Source organism: Cimex lectularius, unplaced genomic scaffold (assembly GCF_000648675.2).
Source record: "Cimex lectularius strain Harlan isolate CLEC.00 unplaced genomic scaffold, Clec_2.1 scaffold47, whole genome shotgun sequence".
Classification (NCBI taxonomy): Eukaryota; Metazoa; Arthropoda; class Insecta; order Hemiptera; family Cimicidae; genus Cimex; species Cimex lectularius.
Genome location: NW_019392686.1, coordinates 1,298,323 through 1,319,457, shown reverse-complemented (window position 1 = coordinate 1,319,457; position 21,135 = coordinate 1,298,323). Strand labels below are relative to the sequence as shown.

Below are 21,135 nucleotides of genomic sequence, written 5' to 3'. Positions count from 1 at the left end.
TCTATCTATCTATCTATCTATCTATCTCTATCTCTATCTATCTATCTAACTATCTACCTCTAGCTATCTGTCTGTCTATCTATCTATCTTTACCTCACTCTTATTCTTATTTATCCTTTCTCTCTATCTATCTTACATAATTATCAGCATTTTAATTATTATTGATCATTTTCATTTGTTTACAATCGTTGTGGATTTGAATTTATTAGTATTGTTCTGCATGGCTGTATGTATGCTGTATTCTGTACATCAGAAATTACTGTGGTAAATTTTGATTAAATTGTTTTACTAATTAGCCAATTATTGTTAGGTGTTACGGCTGTACTGTTTAATACTTATAAATGATCGGATGAAGGTTATATTATTGATCTTGTTTGACTTTGTTCGCTTGAATTTTATTCATAATGTCATTATATTTCAAAGGTTTCGTAATTACAAATCTATCATCACGTTTTGATTATAATTAATTCCTTGAAAACGTTAGAAAAAAAATCCTCAATTTCTGTCCAATTGGCCTTATCCCTAATTTTTAATATTATATTATAATTTTAATTTATCATTTCATTTGTCGCCGAGAATCGAATCCTGATTGCAGGACCTTTGGGCAAAAATGGCAAATAGGAGGGAAAATTCGAAAAGTTGTAGGTTGAGATGGGGAGTTTGTGTCCAAGTGGATGGAAGTCAATATAGAGCAGCTGCGTATTTAGCCGAAGGTCGTGGGTTCGAATCCCGCTTGTGACACTGACTTTTTATTTCAACCAAAACCTTAATTAAAGATTAATTAATTGGAAAGAATTTATTTGGTCAATCGGACCACGAAGCCTAATAGATTATATTATAATATTAATAGATGTAATTCCATTTACATTGTATAAACCAGTCTCAGTGGGGAGTCTTCTTCGATTTGCAGGTCAAATATGTTTTCGAAGATAAACAAAATCATTTTGTTTTGCAAAACTTTCCTATTAATTTAGAAATTTAGAAAAGAATTTCAACGTTTAGTATGGCATCATCGATGTGTAGTTTTACACAACTTCGTAAAAGTGATTGAGTCTTGCTCGAGTGATTTATAGATAAAAAGGAAAAATGGCGGACTGCGGAAAAAAAAGATCAGTGTGTTTCACTCTTGCACGTCTATAGTGGATGTCCTAAATTTATAACCCGTCCATCCTTGTCAATTTGACATTCTAGCGGAGGGAAAATGATAAAGTATCAGACGTGATCAATGGATCAATGTTCAGCTGCAAATCTGCAATTCATGACGAGTTGAACTATCATTGTACAAATTCCACTTTTTTGCTGTCTAAATTGATTATTTCCGATAAAGGAGGCTGGCTAATTATATCGAAGGCAATAATAGTTCAATTATTATAATTAATGCCAGTTTAAAACGTCAGATTAGATCAGAGTTGTTTCCGTTTAAGGGGAACAAAATTATAAGGCAAAATATTATATCTAGAAATATTTTTATGAGATTATTATGGTCTGAAATTGTTTGAATAAGTAACAGCCCCTGATTGAACAACATTCTCTCTGAGATTTTTCGCATTTTCATATATCTTTATGTTGACGAAAGTTGACAAGTTAGATTGCTTCCTCTTCCCTTGTCAGTCCTACTAATCAAACCGCAACTAAATCGGTTTCTTTTTATTTTACAGCCGTCCGGATGGAGAAAGCTGAGGAACATAGTTCAATGGACACCATTCTTCCAGACCTACAAGAAACAAAGATACCCGTGGGTTCAGTTAGCCGGACACCAAGGTGAGAAATCAAAAAGCGAAATTCTTCCCCGAGGATTCGGCCGGATTAAAAGAGGCCGAGTTGTAAAAGCTTTATCGCCTCTTCGGCCCAAAAGATCCGTTATCATTTCTTTTCACTTTGCCCAGAGATAAAGCCGGTATAAATCAACCCGGCTGTAAACACCCGGGATACTGGAAGAGGCGTCGTAAGGTCAATATACTGCTTTAACTCTCACAACTGACGTTTTTCTACCGATTTCGACAAAACAAACACAAAAATTTATTTTCTAAGTCACTCGAAAAAATGACTCATAAAATTGTGCAAATTTGAATTTATTGATTTTTTAACACGTGATATGAGGTGGTTATGGAAGGATGTGTTTTCATTAAATATCATCTTTGATCATTCCTTTTCAAAAGTCTGGAGCATTTCTATATATTTTTGTTGTATTATTTCTTGTTTTCTACAACTAAAGATAAATTTAATAACCACCTAAACCTATTTTAATTTATTGACCTGTTTTTTTTTAAACGACAGCAAACAAAATTAAACATGAATATGGTTTTCGTATTGAAAAGGTACACTTGTTCCTCAGAAAATGCTTTTTAGTTGGATCATATGGAATAGTGTCCACACCAAATTTTCTTTTTCGTTACCTTCAAAAATTTTGCATGTAAATTGTATGCTTCTTTGCTGCTTTACCCAACTAGAATTGTTTATAGAAATAATCGTTTTTCTTCCTTTGTTAATTAAATTAAAATTCTGCTTTCTCGAATGTCCATTTTTTTACTGAAAAATCGAATGTTGAATCAAAAATCAAAGACTGGTTAATTGTCAGTTGTGGAACAATTGTTTGGCAATATCTTAAAATTTTTTTTTAATTTATCAAGGGTTGATAACAAAACGTTAATGTTTCATACAGTAGCAGCATTGTTAATCATGTAATCAGACGTGATTCAAACCTATATGTGATCAATACCTAGGGACGTTATACATAGAGAGAGAGAGAGAGAGAGAGAGAAATTAATTGACTATCAATAGATAGTTTATTGATTTAGAAATTCATTGTCCCTTCTAGTTAAAAAGCAAATGAATAGAGGGGAAAAGAGGTTCAGAAATGGTGAGAGAAGAATAGAGTCAGTGCAATTAATGAGAAATAGAAAGATTAAGAACGTGACAAGAAGGAACAAAGGAATTAGGATAAGAAATAAGCAGTCAGAGAAAAACGAAAGAATCAAAAATTATGGTACAGAAAATTTCGAAAGAATAGAAAATGAACGAAAAATAGAAACAAAAGATTTTTTAAACTTATTATTAAATAGCAACAGAAGGTAAACACGTGGTTTTTGCACCTGAAATGAATTTATATATTAGCTGGAGTGTTCAGCAAGTGTGGGTGGCTTGTGGCGGAATATTAAGTACCCCACAGACCCAATAAAGTAGATTAGTTTTGTAGCAGCTATTTTTAGAGTGAAAGGGGGCTTAATATTAATACTCCGGTGATTCCTCAATTTTGAGCTGTACATATGGTATTAAAGGTCATAATCAGTATGATTGTATTTATTAGCGTAACTAGGCTAATTTTGAATGCGTGGGTATGCATCAGTCTTTCACCACGTGTGAAGAGGTAAAACGAGAAGATATCAAGCTCAGAATTCCATCAGAAAGATCGGTAGGCCTCCCACGCGAGAGCCAATTACTTTCACGCTTAAAAAAAAAAAAAAAAAAAAACGCATGTGCTGGCATTAGCCCTGGTTGCTAGTCGGCCGGGAAAAAAAAGGGAGAAAAGTAAGAGTAACAGAGTTAAATAAACAAATAAATATACACAGATAGAGTCAGTTGAAAAGAAAAGTTGTAAATATTATTGTTACAGGTCGCCGAATTTATGGTTGCTCTAATGTACTGGAAATTAATTTAAACAACTGCTTTGAAAAAAAAAATTGAGAAGAGGGAGATATTTAAAAAGAGAGAGAAGTTAAATAGAAGATAAAAGAACATGACAGTAGGCGATTGGAAAAAATTAAACAGATTTGATAGAGCCTGACGCAAAAAAAAAGTGTATAAGTGTTCAGATTAGACTGAGACAATGTGAGAGAGCGAGAAAGAGAAAGAGAGAGAGAGAGAGAAAGAGAGGGAGATGATTTCCAGAGAGTGAGAGAGAGAGAGAGAGAGAGAGAGAGAGAGAGTCAGTAGGAATAAAATCTTGAAACATTTCATTCACCCAATCGAAGGTGTTGTAATGTACTGCAAACAAAATATAAATAAATAAGATTTTTTGAACAAGAGAAAGAGAGTAATGAAGAGATTGGTAGATATGTAAAAAGAGAGAGAAGGTAAAAGAGAGCAAAAAAGAACATGAAAGTGGGGGATTAGAAAAAAAGTAATCAAATTTGAAAGAGCGTGACACACAAAAAAGAGTACATGTGTTCAAAGTAAAATTGAGTTAGACAGAGAGACAGAGAGAGAGAGAAAGAGAGTGAGATGATTTCCAGAGAGAGAGAGAGAGAGAGAGAGAGAGAGAGAGAGAGAGAGAGAGAGAGAGGAAAACTATTTATCACAAAAATTAAAATTAACATGTAAGTTTACAAAACGCTGAAAAGGTCGATGGATCAAAGATCCCCATACCGATCGTTACTCTAAAAATACATTTGTCCGAAATAGAGATAAATAAAATTATTTATCCTCGATCTTGTAAACAAAATATCTGATTGAATTTTTCGTTCTCACCCTCGAATGAACCGAAAACAAAGGATACAGCCCACCCTCTCATCTTAAGTGCATATATGTTCTACATAGTTTTAAAGTTTCTCCAAAGTAATTTATTTATTATTTATTAAAATAATGTCAAACCGCTGATCAGAAACCTTAGAACATCAATTTGTAGATATTAAAAACCTTTTACGAGAGAATCTTTATGGTTTTTTAACGTTAGTGATGTCACATTGCCAACTAGACAAAATTTTTATCCAGTGTGTTAATTAATTTCAACGTGGCATATATAATTAATTGGCATAAACAAAAACCCCATTGGAACGGTACATTAGTCTAATGAACATGTGTGATGTTTAGAAGTTTTCTAAAGTGAAATATGGAAATTAATGATGATTTAAAGTAGGTAATCTACGAGATTGTGGCCGGATGCGGTGGGGATAAAACCGGATTATCGTTGACAGAGTAAACCTTGTTAATCCATAAATGTGTCGGTAGCGAGCCGCGAGGAGGACGTGCTCTATATGGCGTCCTGGCTTGAAATGCAAATAACGGTTTTTATTTTTGGCATGCCCATTTTTAAGTCTTAGGATGCCGAAATGGTCCATTCCTCAGTGACGTAGATTAGGGTTCGTTCGACCCTGAAGAAAAGAAAACATATTGAACCGAGGGAACAAAAGTTTGTAATAGTGGTTATCAACTACTGACAATGAACTTCTCGGTCTTTCCGGTTACGCTTTGATGAAATTAAGAACCACAATTTTAGGCATCTTGCCACTATTGTTATAATTTAGCCAAAATCTAGTAAAATTTGATCAAATAAACCAAATTTGTATTGATTTGTAAAGGCCTCGGTGAAAACATACTTTGGTGAATTTACAAAAATTTACATTCGAATTTATATAAAGTTGTCATAATGTTTGACTCTTCGGATTTTAATTGTTAGACTCAACTCATAATCACAATTGAAATATATAACTTTGAAGGAATCCACCCCCATTGTTCAGATCTGTAATGTGACTAAACCAACAAATTAATTAAATAATTAGACTTTTAGATCTTGATTATCAAAATTTTTATCTTTTTCTTAAAATCCACGGCTCGTAGCAATTATTATCCCAAAGGTTGAAAAATCCCAAGTTATCCGTGGTTGAAATATTTTATTTATTTTGTCTATTACACGGATGTTTCGGCCTTACGGCCCATCATCAGAACCTAAACATGAAAAAACTCATTGCTATCCGAAGATACACAAATAAGTAATTTACAAAAAATATTATTTGGATGGATTATTTTTTGTAAATTACTTATATGTGTCTCTTCGGATGGCAATTGTACCATAAGGTTTTCCATGTTTAGGTGCTGACGATGGGCCGTAAGGCCGAAACGTCCTTGTAATAGGCAAAATAAATAAAATGTTTCAAGCACGGATAACTTGGGATTTTTCAACCTTTTGGATAATAATGAAAATTTTTACAAAAATAGCTTAGAAGGAGCAAGTGGAGAAAAAGCTAATCACTTTTTGAATATCCCATCAAAACTATTTTTCATATTAACTTCATTAGGATCATCGTGAAACTATGGTCAAAGATGGTAAATATTCGAACAATTGGGTTTCCATCTACCATCAGAATTTTGTTAAAAATTGCCTCAGTGGCCAAAAGATAAATTGCCCTATGAAAAAATATCCTTCGTAGTATGCCACTAAATTTTATAGAAAATTGAATGAAAATAAATTGTATTTGTATGTAAGGTTTTGGTTGAAATGAAAAAGGTAGTGCACGAGCGAGATTCGAACCCACGACCTTCACGCGCCGCTGCTCTACCACTTGAGCTATCGTGGCTTCGATCCACTCGGACACCACTCCTCGTGGCACTAACTTTTTCATTTCAGCCAAAACCTTACATAAAAAGATTAATTAATTAAAAGAAGTAATTTGGTCAATAGACCACTAAATACAATGGATAAATTGCATTGTTGAACAATTTGACATTGATTTTTTTTGTTAACCAAGTCGAGTAATTGATGCAGCTTTCTTTTAAATTTTTAATAATGCAATATATAAATTTGCAACTCTTCATTGAGCTTTTTCTCTGCCCAACAGACGTACACCCAATTAATAACATGGATTGCAAAAGTCCACTGCTAGTGACAGTGAAAATAAATACACAAAAAATCGCTCAAGACGTTCCGGCGACATTCGACATTACTCCTAGACATTACTCAAACATAATTAAACCTCATTTATTTCCCACCCGGCTCCGGTGTCAACAATTAATAATGTCGGCTTGCAGCGAACCTCTTAAACATGTCATCGGCTCAGGAAAAGTCCCACGGCGAAGGATGACACAGACAAATAGGTCGGTATTAAATAGCACTTTATTACCAGTGAGCGTGGGCGAAAAACCTACTTTAAATAAGTACTTCGAATGTACTTAAAAGCTTCGGGTTTTTTTAATTTATAGGGGCTTTAACTGTAGTGAAAATTGTCACAGCACTCTCGTTGGGTATAATCAGCGTGAAATAACCATGCTTGTTTTTTGTTTTTTTGTACTGCGAGTTATGTTATGTGCCAAGAGTCTAAGGTGATAAATCAGCCAGCTGTTCATGTTGTCGTTTTAATATTCATCAAAGCTGTGTAACAAAATGTTTTTCGACTTAGTTTAAAATTATAAAGTCTTACTTTTCACTTTTCACAACTATCCACTTACAAATTATATCGATTATTTTTGTTTTTACCTAAGAGTATACTCATCATATGACCTATCCTCAGTCAAGCCAAACTTACTTTTGTTATCCATATTAGGCTTTCCGCCCGGTTTGAAATGCTTTTTAAACTAATTTTCTTTTAAACAAAGAAACAATCCTTGTGCATCTCGTTCTGTTTCATTTATAGAATAAGCACTTCCATCTTGTTTCTCTGTTTATCGAATTTTTCTCAATTCTCTGAACAATTAATGTGTTTGTTTTTCTTTAGGAGTTATGATAATATGTCCTATCCTCAGTCTTGCAACAGTTACCGATTTTAGTTTCCTCAAGCACATTTCAAACCTTTTCGCGTCATGATGAATAAAGCATTGGGTCCGCCGTGCCTCGCCGGTTCATTTTCTCTACATTAGAGTCTTTATTGAGTTTCCCTAACTTTTTCTGTTCAGTACGATATTCTTTATTTTTCTTTATTTCATGGAATATTGAAAAATACACAACTTTCCCATACAGTAGGAACTTTCTTACATTAAAATGATCCCAAGCTTTTAAAAATTTAATCTCTCCATCATTTTATCTGTTAGTTTGTTACTCTTTCCTTCTAAATTATTCGAAAAATTAATTTACAAAAGAATCATCTCTATTGCTATTTCGAACATCTTATCAGACCATCATCCAGACAACCCATCACTAATGGAGTGTTTTTAGATGTTTCTCAGGCTTTCGTCAAAATATGGCATGAGGGACTATTATATAAATTAAATCTATTACCGCAGGCCTATTATTTTATACAATCATACCTTAAGGAGAGATTTTTCGCTGTAAACCAGGGATCAGAGTTATCTGAGATGAAAGAAGTCCTCCTCAAGTGAGCCACAGGGTTCAATACTCTGACCGTGTCGTACATTATTTTTACTCCGAAGTCAGGATAGCTCAAGTGGTAGAGTAGCGGCGTATCGAGCCGAAGGTCGTGGGTTCGAATCCCGCTCGTGACACTGACTTTTTTATCTCAACTTAAAACCTTAATTAATTAAATATTACTTTTACTTCTGACATGCCCACAAATCAGAATGGACTTACTGCACATACGCAAATGATACATCCATATTAACAAGTCACCTCTTCTTCACAAGTTTTCCTTATTATACGAAACCACATATGTACAAAGAAAATTATTTGGATGATAAAGTTTAACCGGTCAAAGTCGCAAAACATCACCTTGAGCGGATTTTACCTATACATTTACTAAGTTAGAATTCGCACACGCGATTAAAAAAACATACACATAACAAACTTAACGGGCTATCAAGATTACCATTGAAATTAAAACTTTCTGCATGCACCTTTCTGCATGATCGGCCAGATAGTGTAATATTGATAGATTACAAAGTTTCATTCAATTTCAGATTTACCATAGATTGTTTCTGCCCCTTCTTATGTAAACAGTAACACACATTAGAGATCTTAAGATACCAACTCTTTTTCATCTATCAAAACATAATTTTACAGACGTTTTTACAGTAAATTACAAGATTACATTCGCACACAAATTCGATTACTCCATTCCCCAAAATTACTCCCGAGGACGACTGAAGAGAGTATGGATCAGAGAACCTCATGTATGATGTTGCCAATGCCAAGCTTCCTCCATAACACAAATAATGGCACAATCACAAATTGAAATCGAATCTTCTGGTTGTTGGAATTGAACCCACAACTTTCAAGGCCCAAGTCGGCGATCGTAACCACTCGGTCAAAGGTGCCGACTCTTCTGGTTGTATATATAATACATATACAGTTGTAGATGAAAATAAATTAAGTAAAAAATGATGTTTTTTAGTTGTACATTTCAGTACAAAGTATTTTGTTTCCTTGTAACGTGCCAAGAAGGAGAACAATATGAAAAGATGCTATCAAATTATTTTATTAACCTTGTTAATATTTCCCTAGGAATCAAAATAATCACCAATTATTCATTAATAAATTATGCATAATAGAATTACATGAACAAACATTAATATTTTTACAACAGTATTTATTTTTTATACTACAATTGCAGTTGTTCGTATGTACAAATTTTAAAATAAACTAAAACAAAATCTGGCACTACACAATAAAACAAAATTCGGCACGAGGGCGCGAAGTGGTGGCACTGCAACAAGTTCTACGTGCTACGTCTTGCCAACAAGCCGCGAGACCACCGCTGCCTTAATCTCCTTTGGCGATTATTGGGGATAGTTCAAGGTAATGGGTTTAAAACTAAGGGGTTGGGTATAATGGAAAGGACCTGTGGAATTTTATGTATCAAAATTTTATGACATCTTTCACAAAAAGAATTTTAAGGTGATTGTGGATTGTGTGACTAGACGTAGAAGAGAGCGTTACTACGTTTCGGATAATTTTGGATGTGGAAATCAGGATGAACCCCACATTTCATTGCCGTTTGTCCACATGGGTTTAATTATCGTTTAGTGTTACAGTCCTTTAACGTCTAAGTTCCGTCTTTGTATCTGGATTTTGGACAGTCTTTTGTCGACATACCCTGATGTAGCGGACGTGGTTTAACTAAAGAAAGGTATATGTGATGTAGGTATAGTAGTGGCATTATTCCATGTCGGAGGGTAAAAGTTATGTGTTGGTTAAATTCACTAATTTCGTGGTCCGCTTGACCAATTAATACTTTACAATTAATTAAGGTTTTTAGTTGAGATGAAAAAAGTTAATGGCACGAGAGGGATTCGAACCCACGACCTTCGGCTAGATACGCCGCTGCTCTACCACCTGAGCTATCGTGACCTCGATCCACTCGGACATCAACACCCCATCTCAACCCCACCTTATGAGTTGAGATGGGCAGTTGATGTCCGAGTGGATCGAGGTCACGATAGCTCAGGTGGTAGAGCAGCGGCGAAGGTCGTGGGTTCGAATCCCTCTCGTGCCATTAACTTTTTTCATATCAACTAAAAACCTTAATTAATTGTTATGTGTTGGTTTGTCTCTACATTTATTTTTATATTTATTTTTTTGCAGCCAAGTTCTAGTTTAAAATTACAATATCATTATTTATTGCTGACTATGATGGAATTAGCTGTTAAGGGAGACGTCGGTGGCCGCAACGGTTTAGGTGTTGACACGGCGCTCATCACTGTAAGGTGAAGGTACCAGGTTCGAATCCAGCGGCCAAGCATTCGAAACCGACATACTTACATAGTTGCAATACCCTTGTTTAAAAAATCAAAAATCTGCCATGGGGCAATTATTAATTGGATTGTGACAATTACAATTTCTCTGGGAGACATAATGAATAAATTTTGTCACGTGGGTAGTTCGACATTAGATCAATCTAGATTGTAGAAAACGGCTTTTTAATCTATTCTAGAAGTAATGAGGAGATCGAACAACAAACTTGCCCTTTAATCAATGTAAGAATATATTTTAATAGCCCTATGAGAAAGCCACGTAAGAAATTAAACCAGTGAACCCTTAGAGAAAGATAGTATGATCTTTTAGTAGCCCTATTAAAGAATTTACTATCAAATAATCGACCAAGAGTGACTTAATGGCTGCTGGTGTGCTATTTTCATCTTTACAGAAATCTCTAGAATAATTTATCTTCAAAGTGGAGTTTCCGCTTTTAACTTTTGGAAAAAATAGCTATAAAAGATAATCTACATAACACTTATTCAAAAATTTACTTTTGCGAGTATTTTTCAGACAGTGAATAATGCGATTTAATATATTCCGTGCCAACTGAATATTTCAATGTGGGTCATTTGCATATTGTTTGAATTCCTACGGCCTTATGGTGCATGAAATAACCCATTATGTCAAAATAAATCTCGATATGAATTCATTAACTCTAATTAATAAGTTATACTTTATTTTTTATTTGTGTTGCATTAATCTTTGGCCAAATCGCCGCGTTCTGCATTTATTCGTCCGGAAGATAAGGAAACATTTTTTATTTACACATAAAATTGCCTTCGAATGTAAGAAACTGGGTCAAAGCGATACATTTCCGATGAGACAGACGTAAAACACCTTTCAACCACCAATAAAGGTTATTAATATTGACTTTTGAAGAGAAAAACAGACAAATAATCCGTTCTGTAAGACAACTAAATCAATAGCGGCCCTCGCGTAAGAAATACTAATTCATAATTATAATAATAAAAAGAAGGAAAAAGTGACAGTAAGAGAAAGAAAGAGAGAGAGAACTTTTATTTTCTGTGTGTGAGAAACGAAGGCTAGAGAGAGATTAGGAAAAAAACAATGTAAGAAACAGGAAAAGAATACTGAAAGAGAGAAAGAAAAATTAAAAGAGTTACACAAAAAATAAGTAAGGGCACTAAAACAACAAAAATAGCGAGTGAAATAAAGAAAAAGAAATCAAAAACCTAACTTTTAATAAAAGGGGGCTGGATAAAGGGACACAGATCCCTCTTCACAACAAAAGAAAAAAGCGTGTACGTGTGAGAAAGAAAAGATATATAACAAGCAAAAGAGATAGGAATGAGAGAAAGTGAGAGAGAGAGAGAGAGAGAAAAAAAAAACAGAAAATCTAGTAACATAAGAAAGACTAATTAGTTTAGAAAATGTAAAGTGGGGCAGTGAGTTTAACAGGCTGTGATAAAAGAAAGAAACGGATGAATGAACAAAAAGATAAAGTTAAATTAAGGGAGAAATGTGTAAAATAAAGAAAGTATACCATGAACACAGATAAACGGATTACAAAAACCGTTAGCAAAAATGGTGGAAAGAAAAGGATAAATTGACATAGACAAATCTATAGAAACTCAAACTATAACTAAACTTAAGGAAAAAAGAAACCAAGAAAGTAAGATGGAAAAACAAAAGAGGGAAAGATAAAGTTAAATTAAGGGAGAAATGTGTAAAATAAAGAAAGTATACCATGAACACAGATAAACGGATTACAAAAACCGTTAGCAAAAAGAGTGGAAAGAAAAGGATAAATTGACATAGACAAATCTATAGAAACTCAAACTATAACTAAACTTAAGGAAAAAAGAAACCAAGAAAATAAGATGGAAAAACAAAAGAGGGAAAAAATTAACAAGAAAAAACAAACATATAAAAAGTGAAAGAGAAACATATTAAAACAGAAAATATTGAAAAACAAAAAAAATAGCGCGTGCAATAATAAAAAAGACAGAAAAACAAAACTGGTAATAAAATAGTGGAAGGTTTGATCGGACTAAATGAAAAACAAATACAAGTGATCGCTGCAGTGTGAGCGGTAGAACTAATACCACTACCCCATATAGGGGTGGCAACAAATAATGGCACCTTCTTACAGTTTCCCTCGTAGAAAATATCCGTTCATCTTTGTCCTTTTCATTTTTTTTTCTTTTTACACCGAAGTTTTTACCCGGCTAAGTGCCAAGATTGAAGATGCCCTTGGAAGGTGGATATGGAGTGGTTCACTGTAAAGCCTGAGCCCAGTAAATTTGAATTTATAATTTAATGCCAAATTGAACATTTTATTTATGAAATAAATCAATTTATGATCAGATATACTTATCCTTACTGCATACTTACCCTTTCAAACTAAACAATATTTCAAGGTTTTCCATCGCTGAGTTTGCGCCTGAAATTTATGCCTCTCCGGCTCCAGTAGTTTTTATAAAGATAAAACCGTGACATAATGAGAAACAAAACTCCTTTTTTCAAAAACATAAGATATGGACCGGAATAAGAAGTAATTTGGTGAAGCGAGATCGGAGCAGTACGCTGTACGAGGGTCGAAGTCCTATCACTAATTTTAGATAGGTCATGCTTTTTGACACGCTGCAGACATTTTTCTGATAATCGAAGAAATTTTTCTATCGGACATTTATTCTACAGTATTGCTGAGTTCTACAGTACTGCTCACAGCTTTGAGAGACAAAGCTTTACAGTGATAGTCCAATTTTTAGGTGGTTTTTCGAAATAAGGATCGAATTCTATTATAGGCTTACCGAGATTTTTCAGTTTCTGGGGTGATAATTCTTAATTTTGTTCTGCTCTTGTAAATATCAAAATAACAGTGAAGTTTACTTCCTTAGTGCTACCTTCAATATAAAAAATGTCTTTATGCCGTCTTACAGCAGTTTGCGTACTTCTTTCCCTGCGAACCGATTTTCATTGATTGTTGGACGGGATCTTTAATTACCGTACGCTGAGGTGATCCATCCATCAAAGTTTAAAGTGCAGAACTTCCACCTCCGTAAACGGTTTAGCCTCAGCCTCTGCACCTGGGCGATTTACACCTATACTCTGCAAATGACCTACTGAGCGAGTTGGCCCCTTTTTGCTCCATTCCGAGAACGAGCACCATTGTCAGAACTGATCGGTCCTCACCTTACGCATATCATATGAGCAACCTGGCATCCCAAAGCACTAGCTTTCGATGCGCAGTCATGGCCCAGCTTCACCCAACATAATCATTAGAGAATAACGTTCCTTAGGCTGAGTTTTTACATTTATAAGGCGCCCCTTCATCACCCCTCGCCCATCATCGCGTTATGCAAACTCACACTAAGAGCAGAACCTCAAACCACTTCGTGTATTAACCAGTCGCTAAGCACTGGACTTGGAACGAAGAGAGGACAGTTATATGTTTAGCCTTCCTCCGTCGATGATGCACGAAGTCGCGGGGACGTCGAAATCATTAACTTGTACTACTTACAAGTGCGGAGACATCTGGTCGTCCTTTGTCGTTTCCCGGAGGATATCATCAAGAAATTGGCGATTTCCTACACAGAGTGCCTGGGCAAAGTAGCTCACCCTTTCAGGTCACACTTAAAGTATTACCCTTCTCCTTTCGGAACATTTTTAATATTTTAATTTGGTCGTTACCTAAAATTTTGGTTTGTGTATCTTTGCTGTTGGTCTGTCTTTTGGCATTTCGCCATCATCACCTCAGCATTAAAGACCAAATTACTATGCAGACGATGCAGAGAAATCTCACAATTTAATGTTTAAAGATAAACCGCTCTCAGTCAAGAAGTCATGTGCAGCCTGATATATCGTGTCTGTCTCTTCCTCAGCTTTGGGAGGCTTTAATAACTCTGGTAAATAATGACTAATATAATAATTAATAGTTTAATTTTTCCATGTTAGAAAAATCATAAAATCCTGTCTGTATACCCAGCGAGAAATTTTGTGTCTAAACATGTCAAACTCATCATCCCTTTTATTTTATAGCTCGTTAAGCTCGATATCCGACTCATTTCGAAAATAAAATGTAACTATTTGACTGACAAGCATTCAATATTAAATTGTTGTACGCAAAATGGATCTTGTATTCTAACGAAAGATTCAAGTTCTTTTTGGCAGTTTTTTTCCTGTCTCCTAGTAAATTTACTTTTATGTAATAAAAAATATATTGTCATTGAAATTCGATAAAAAATTAATGTGAACGTTTATCTTATCACTCGATGTTTTGAAACGCGCAAAATGTGCCAATATCGGTTTTGAAAATTTGACGGATTTAGACGACTTCCCCCTTCCATGCCTCATTAAGACGTGTTTGTACGGTGAAATTATTGATATCGGCCAGCTTTACAAATTCCTTTTTCAGGCGTCATTACCATCCATCATTCAGGAGTGATCAATCACCCGTATAAGGCAAGAATCGTAGCTTAGTTGGCTTTAATTGATAACGCGAATAAATCAGCCCCCCGGAAAGAATAAAAACCAGTCGCCGACGGCAAAGGACGCCGTTCTGTCCCCGAGTATTCGTTAAAAATACATAGATTTCAGGCAAAACGGGGTCTTTTCAAAATTCATGGCTGAATTAAAAGCCGTCCTGCTTCTCCAGCAGCGTCTGAGGCAAATGAGCCTTATCTGTTTTTTCAATCTAAGCTTCTTTCATTTCTGAGGCTGACGTCATTGAAACATCTGTGCCTAAAATGTACTCTTCTAGCATAGTGCTAAACATTTATAAAACCCAAACAAAGATATAGTTGTCAGATGACTTATTGCCATGATTTGAGAGTAGCTGTGGCAGCTGAACCTTGCACTTGAAAGGGTTCCAACAAGCTGCAGAACCATTCATCACGAATATCGTCTAACGCCTAACATATCGGCTTGAAAAACCTGATTTTCATTTTGATTTAAAAAAACCAACAATTGTTGAAAAATATTGATATATTTCGACAAGAGGAAAGCATTGGGTATACCTTTTCCAAATAACATGGCAAAAAGTGTGCAAATAAGTCAACTGGTTTGTTAGGGATGATGGTAAACTTAGAACTGTACTTGATAATAGTAATTTTTTTACCAAAACGCAAAATTTCGTCCTGCTCGACTTCTTACCTCATACAGTGAACAACCCGACCACGCTTCTTTTTTTTCTTACGGAGGTTCGCAACAGCAGAGGTCATATCAACCTCAGAGTGCCGGTGCTTTTGAAAATAAAGCCCATATGTAAGTATGTCGGGTTCGAATGCAGGGGCGCTGGATTTGAACCCGGGACCTTTACCTACAGTGATGAGTGACGTGTCAACGCATAAACCGTTGCGGCCACCGACGCCCCCTTTGACAGCTAATTCCATCATAGTCGACAAAAGGAGAGTAATGATATTGGAGTTTTAAAAACCACTTTAAAGATTCCTACATCTTACGTCCCTTCAGGCTCATGTTAAATTCAAATTTTTATCCTTCTTAAGATTTTTCCTTTTAAACGCTTGTCATGCTATTGAAAAAGAGTTCATTTATATATTTCAGGGGATTGTATGTACTATTACATTAACAGTCGTTATACTTAAAATGAAATTATTCTATGAAAGTTGATCTGTTAGCGCATAGCAATATACTAAATAAATTTACATTGTCACCATTGTTTAAATTGAATAGTGGAGGGTTAAAAAGAAGTAAATCTGATAAATTAAACGGCCAACCATCTGCTATACTATTTTTAGGCAGTAAAGCATGATTTATTCATATTATAAAATAGTTAAAATAATCTTTTAAATGATCCGTAGGTAATTTCAAAGCTGGACCGGAGCCGGGGACAATTTTGAAAAAGTTATGCCCGAAAGAGCAGCTGTGCTTCCAGATCCTGATGAAGGATATTTTAAGGCCGTACGTTCCTGAGTATAAAGGGCACGTCACCTGCGACGATGGAGATGGTAATTAAACATTTTTTTTAAATAACAAGATATGATAACTTATTAGGCCAATTTTCAGGATCGTCTATGTACCTGCAGCTTCAAGACCTTCTGGGAGACTTCACGAACCCTTGCGTCATGGACTGTAAAATCGGCGTGAGGACCTACCTCGAAGAGGAATTGGCTAAAGCCAAAGAAAAGCCCAAATTGAGGAAGGTTAGACGTTTTACATTTTCTTACAGTATTTTATTATAATTTAAGGAATTTTAATTTGTAAGTCGCTAAAGAGATTAGAGAGAAAAGTTGTCCGAGACAGCTAAGTAAAAGCTTTCAAAAGAAAGAACCGGTCGCCAAAATGAAAAATCGGCCACGCCTGAAGATGAGAAAATATAGAATATTACTGTTAATATCTCAAATACCAGAATGAGGAATTTCCAATCAAAAGTCGTTAATATCAGTCAACCTGATTTAACAATTCATTTTTTATGGTTGATTTCATTCTGCCCTAATGTCACATTATAAACCCGACCGTTATTCATGATTAAGCGTCTGCTTCCTGGTACGAAGAAGCTTTCTGAACTTCCAACTTGAAATTTAGTGTCGAATTATGTTTAGAGCCGAATAGTTCGGTTGTCTGGAAACCAAATGATCTTTTTACCTATATTTCTTTTGAAACCAACTTTTTACCGGTTTGAATTAAAATAGATAAGAAATTATCGAATAACTTTAAAACCCCAGCCCTAATAACACAGTTACATCTGAGTACTTTTTGCACATATTCGAAAATTAATTCACTCGTCGCTTTTGCATGTCCCATTTCTAAAATATATGAATAACGAGGGTGTAGGAAGACAATTAAACTACAAACGAATGGCAAATTGGAGCAGCAAGTAGTCTTTCTCTTTTTCATCCGTGTTTATACCTAGAAAGGCAGATATCTCACGACCACCTTGTTGTGAGGAAAATTCTGGAAAAGTAGTAGATGTATAGGATGGTATACTGTGTAATAGGTATGGTAGTAAGGCCAAAGAACTTACTATGTACAAAGAAAGGCGGTTACGAAATTGGAAAAAGTTGAGTTGAAGAAAATTTAACATGTAACTTATAAATTGACTCGTCTAAACATACATACCTATATAATAACATGTAAGGTACCCAACAGATACCCTAAGGGTATAATACCTTGAGAAAATAATTAGGCAAGTATGGAAAAAAAATTATAAAGAAGGATGGATGTGGTACGTCAGTACTGTTTGAAGCAAACAGAAGAGTACGGAAGCAAAATGAAATGGCTAATTTGAATATTTCGAAAAAACGAAATTAACGGAATAAGTTTTGACTGTGGATGAGCAATATTTTGGAATTTTTAAACTTTCTCCAGTCAATCCTCAAAGCCCAGGAAGAATCCAAAAATAGCTAGAATAATGGTATAGCCGGCCGATAAATCTTGGGGCGGAGGGAATTTATGCTGCCTTTCCCGCACGAAGCTTTGGTGGAAGCTGATAGAATCTAGAGGCGATTGATAATGCTAACAAACATTTTTCTCGAGGCGAACGAAATCCGACTGGTGCGAGAGGGCACCCACCATCAATGGATCCAAGGATTGATGGACTGGAAAAAACCATCAAACTAGATCCATATCGACTCGCAAGATTTACACTGCGTGGGCCCACGCCTCTGTTCAGTGGCTTTCTATGTGTTATCTATGAATAGAAAAACAATACAGATCATAACTTATGACTGAATTTCAGTAAATCTTAATCATCTTACGATGGATATTAACACTTTAATAAAGAATGAATTGGTTTGTATAAAAATATTTATCCAAAATCGTGCGAATCTATTAGGATTTATCAAGGAATTTCCGTCCATAGATTTTAGGACCCAATTTATAAATTGATTATTCAAGAAAGCATTTTTTCCTTTTTTAGTCAGATTCAATACATTGGTTATTAAGATCAGATTAATACAACTTATTTTTTAAAAACTTTTTCTGAAAAACTGTCTGTTGGTTGTTCGCCAATTACAAACAAAATTAAAGCTACAAATCGAAAAATAGGACATCATTTTCAATGGATGATACAAATATTGCCATAATCTTTAAGTTATTTCACAGCGGAAATTTTAAAATGCCTTCGCTTCTATTTGTATTCACAAAGGGCCGAGATAAGGATCCACTTTTAAAAGTTGGAGGGGAATGAATGGAAAATCTGCGTAACAATACAGTTCAGTAGTTCATGGATAAGTTGTAAAAGCGACATTAACCACTCGGCCAGTTTTGTTTGATTGGATGAGATGAATATATAATTATTTAGAACGAACTAGTTCCTATCAGAATGAATAAATTCACCTTTCAAAAAAAAATAGCGTGGATAACAAAAATCAGACTATTTTCCTTCAAGTTCTCATATTTCATTGTAGGCGTAGGATTTTTTACCTTGTTGATGATAATAAGTATATCTATATATTCTGTATAAACATGTCTCTCTCTCCCTCTCTCTCTCTCTCTCTCTCTCTCTGCTTGGCTGCTGTCCTCTCTCTCTCTCTCTCTCTCTCTCTCTCTCTCTCTCTCTCTCTCCCTCTCTTTCCCTCCCACCTTCTCTCCATCTCTCTCCATTACTTCAACGTTTTATGCTTTTTCAGCCAAAAACAAGCAAAAAATACAGATCGAATTATGTTGTAATATATATGTACCACGTACATTTTGTAAATAAAATGTAAACTTAATGTAATTTTTCATTTTAGATGCATTTTATGACCAACCCAATGAAATATCATTAAAAATAATTTATATATTTATTTACCAAAACTTGGACACTTGAGAAACGCGATAAACAAATAAACTGCACACTTATAAATTCTGATGTAAATTATCGATAGGTTGCCATCAAAGGAGCTGAGTAAGTAAGAGGGATCATTCTCACCCAACTAATAGGCCATACGCGGTCGACACAACTCCGATTATACTGCTGGGTCAAACGCTTGTTATAAGTTTGTTGTTAGCATGAGAGACTCTCACGCCGCGGTCGTGGGTTCGATTCCCACTGTCGCCTCTGGCCCTTTTTCCCGATAACCCCCAATTTAAACACACAAGAATTCGTACTATGGCTAATATGCAAGATCATAAGGCCAATAAAAAAATAAAAATAATAAAAATAAAAAATAAATAAATTTAAAAAAAGGCAACATTTACTGGCAATGCTGAATAAAAGTAGAGATTTATTAATGTTTAAGATATATCAGTCATATTTTAAATAATTTATCAACATTTTTTCAATAATGAAAAAAAACAATGATACACCTGATTGGTTTATAAGAATTATCTATCTATACATTTATGATACATAAAACTGGTAATTCTAACTTTAGCTGCATTATATAATGTTTAATTTGGTTCATGGGTTGTTATTACTAGAGTTTTTAGGCGTTTTGTCGGGGCCAGATATTGTTTGTTGTTCCAAGTCGTCTCCAACAAACAATAATAATGGGTAAACCATTAAACCCATTTGCTGGCCGAAAACAACAAAGTATGGCTGTAATAAAAAATGAAAATGAGTCCAGATGCAATATCCATAAAGAACGGTCGCGTAAAATACAAACCGGCCGTCCTAACGAACTGTCCTTTTCTTTATCCCTGCCCGACTTAACGGTCGGGATTGTATATCCAACTGGATTTAGAAAATTGTAATGCGGGCCGGAAAATTTCACGAGTCCCAAATCGGATCTTTAATCATCGGATGGCTCCAGATGGTTCTGTCATTTATTGGTCGATTTTAAGCTGAAAAAACGGCTATCTGTGTTTATCTCCTTTACCATCTTATGTTTATTATTAATCTGATAGTTGAACAAATGTGTTCTTTGTTTGTTGGAGATACTGCTACTACTATTATTATGATTACTTGATATCTATTTCACTCACCCATCAAACCACAATTTTCACATTAACACGACGATATGCCCAATGACAACTTATTTGACATTCACTCATTCACCAATCCACTCGCTTATCCTCCTATTCACTTCCCGGAAACATTTCTTACAACATCCTGCAAAGTATTAATGAACTATAAAGGAGAGGAAGAACACAAGAGAGCATCAGATACAATGATATGGTATACAGATGGCTCGAAAACAAATGAAGGAACCGGATCAGGCGTTTTCTGTACAAGCCCAAAACATCAAAGGGGGGAAGTACACTTCGATCTTTCAAGCAGAAATACATGCCATCAATGCTTGTTTGTTTGCCCTGGAAAATCTTAAAAGAGGTTTTACACTGGCAAAAAAATCTTCATAAGATCTGACAGCCAAGCAGCTATTAAAAAATTGGCACGGAAAGAATCACATCAAAATTAGGCAGTAATGCATTCAAAATCTCCAAAGCTTGGGGAAACACAACAACCTGATGGTATCATGGGTGCCAGGGGACAGAGGAATTTTGGGTAATTAGAAAGCAGACAGACTGGCCAGAGGAGGATCTGCAAGACCATACATAGGCCCCGAACCTATACTTGGAATAACAAAAACAAATATAGAATCCTCCATCGTAGAAGCGGTGCTAGACATAGTAAACTTATGATAAAACAACCCTCACCGAGACTGGCAAAAACACTGCTGCAATTGGAGAGGGCCAAACTCAGAGGAGTGGTAGGACTACTAACCGGTCACTGGCATCTGAGAAAACATCTATACAACATGGGCATATACAGCGATGATCCCATCTGCAGATTACGTATGAAATTGTAGCAGGGACAATCAATAACCTGATACTTCTAAGGAGAAGGATTGAGTATATAGCACTGAACTAAGAAATTAGAAAGGTACAATAAGCCAGAAAACTGCAGTGCCTGGGGAGCACAAACCCTGCTT

At 35.1% G+C, this 21,135-nt stretch overlaps 1 protein-coding gene across 2 annotated transcripts in view; it reads left to right on the top strand.

Moving 5' to 3' along the window:
• LOC106661051 (inositol-trisphosphate 3-kinase B) overlaps positions 1-21,135 on the top strand; it is a 350,651-nt gene that overhangs the window by 306,843 nt on the left and 22,673 nt on the right. For both annotated transcript variants that reach the window (XM_014384150.2, XM_014384151.2), the window contains 3 exons: positions 1,659-1,761; positions 16,144-16,290; positions 16,349-16,485. In XM_014384150.2, coding sequence (XP_014239636.1) covers positions 1,659-1,761; positions 16,144-16,290; positions 16,349-16,485 — 387 coding nt within the window. The remainder of the gene's footprint in view (positions 1-1,658; positions 1,762-16,143; positions 16,291-16,348; positions 16,486-21,135) is intronic.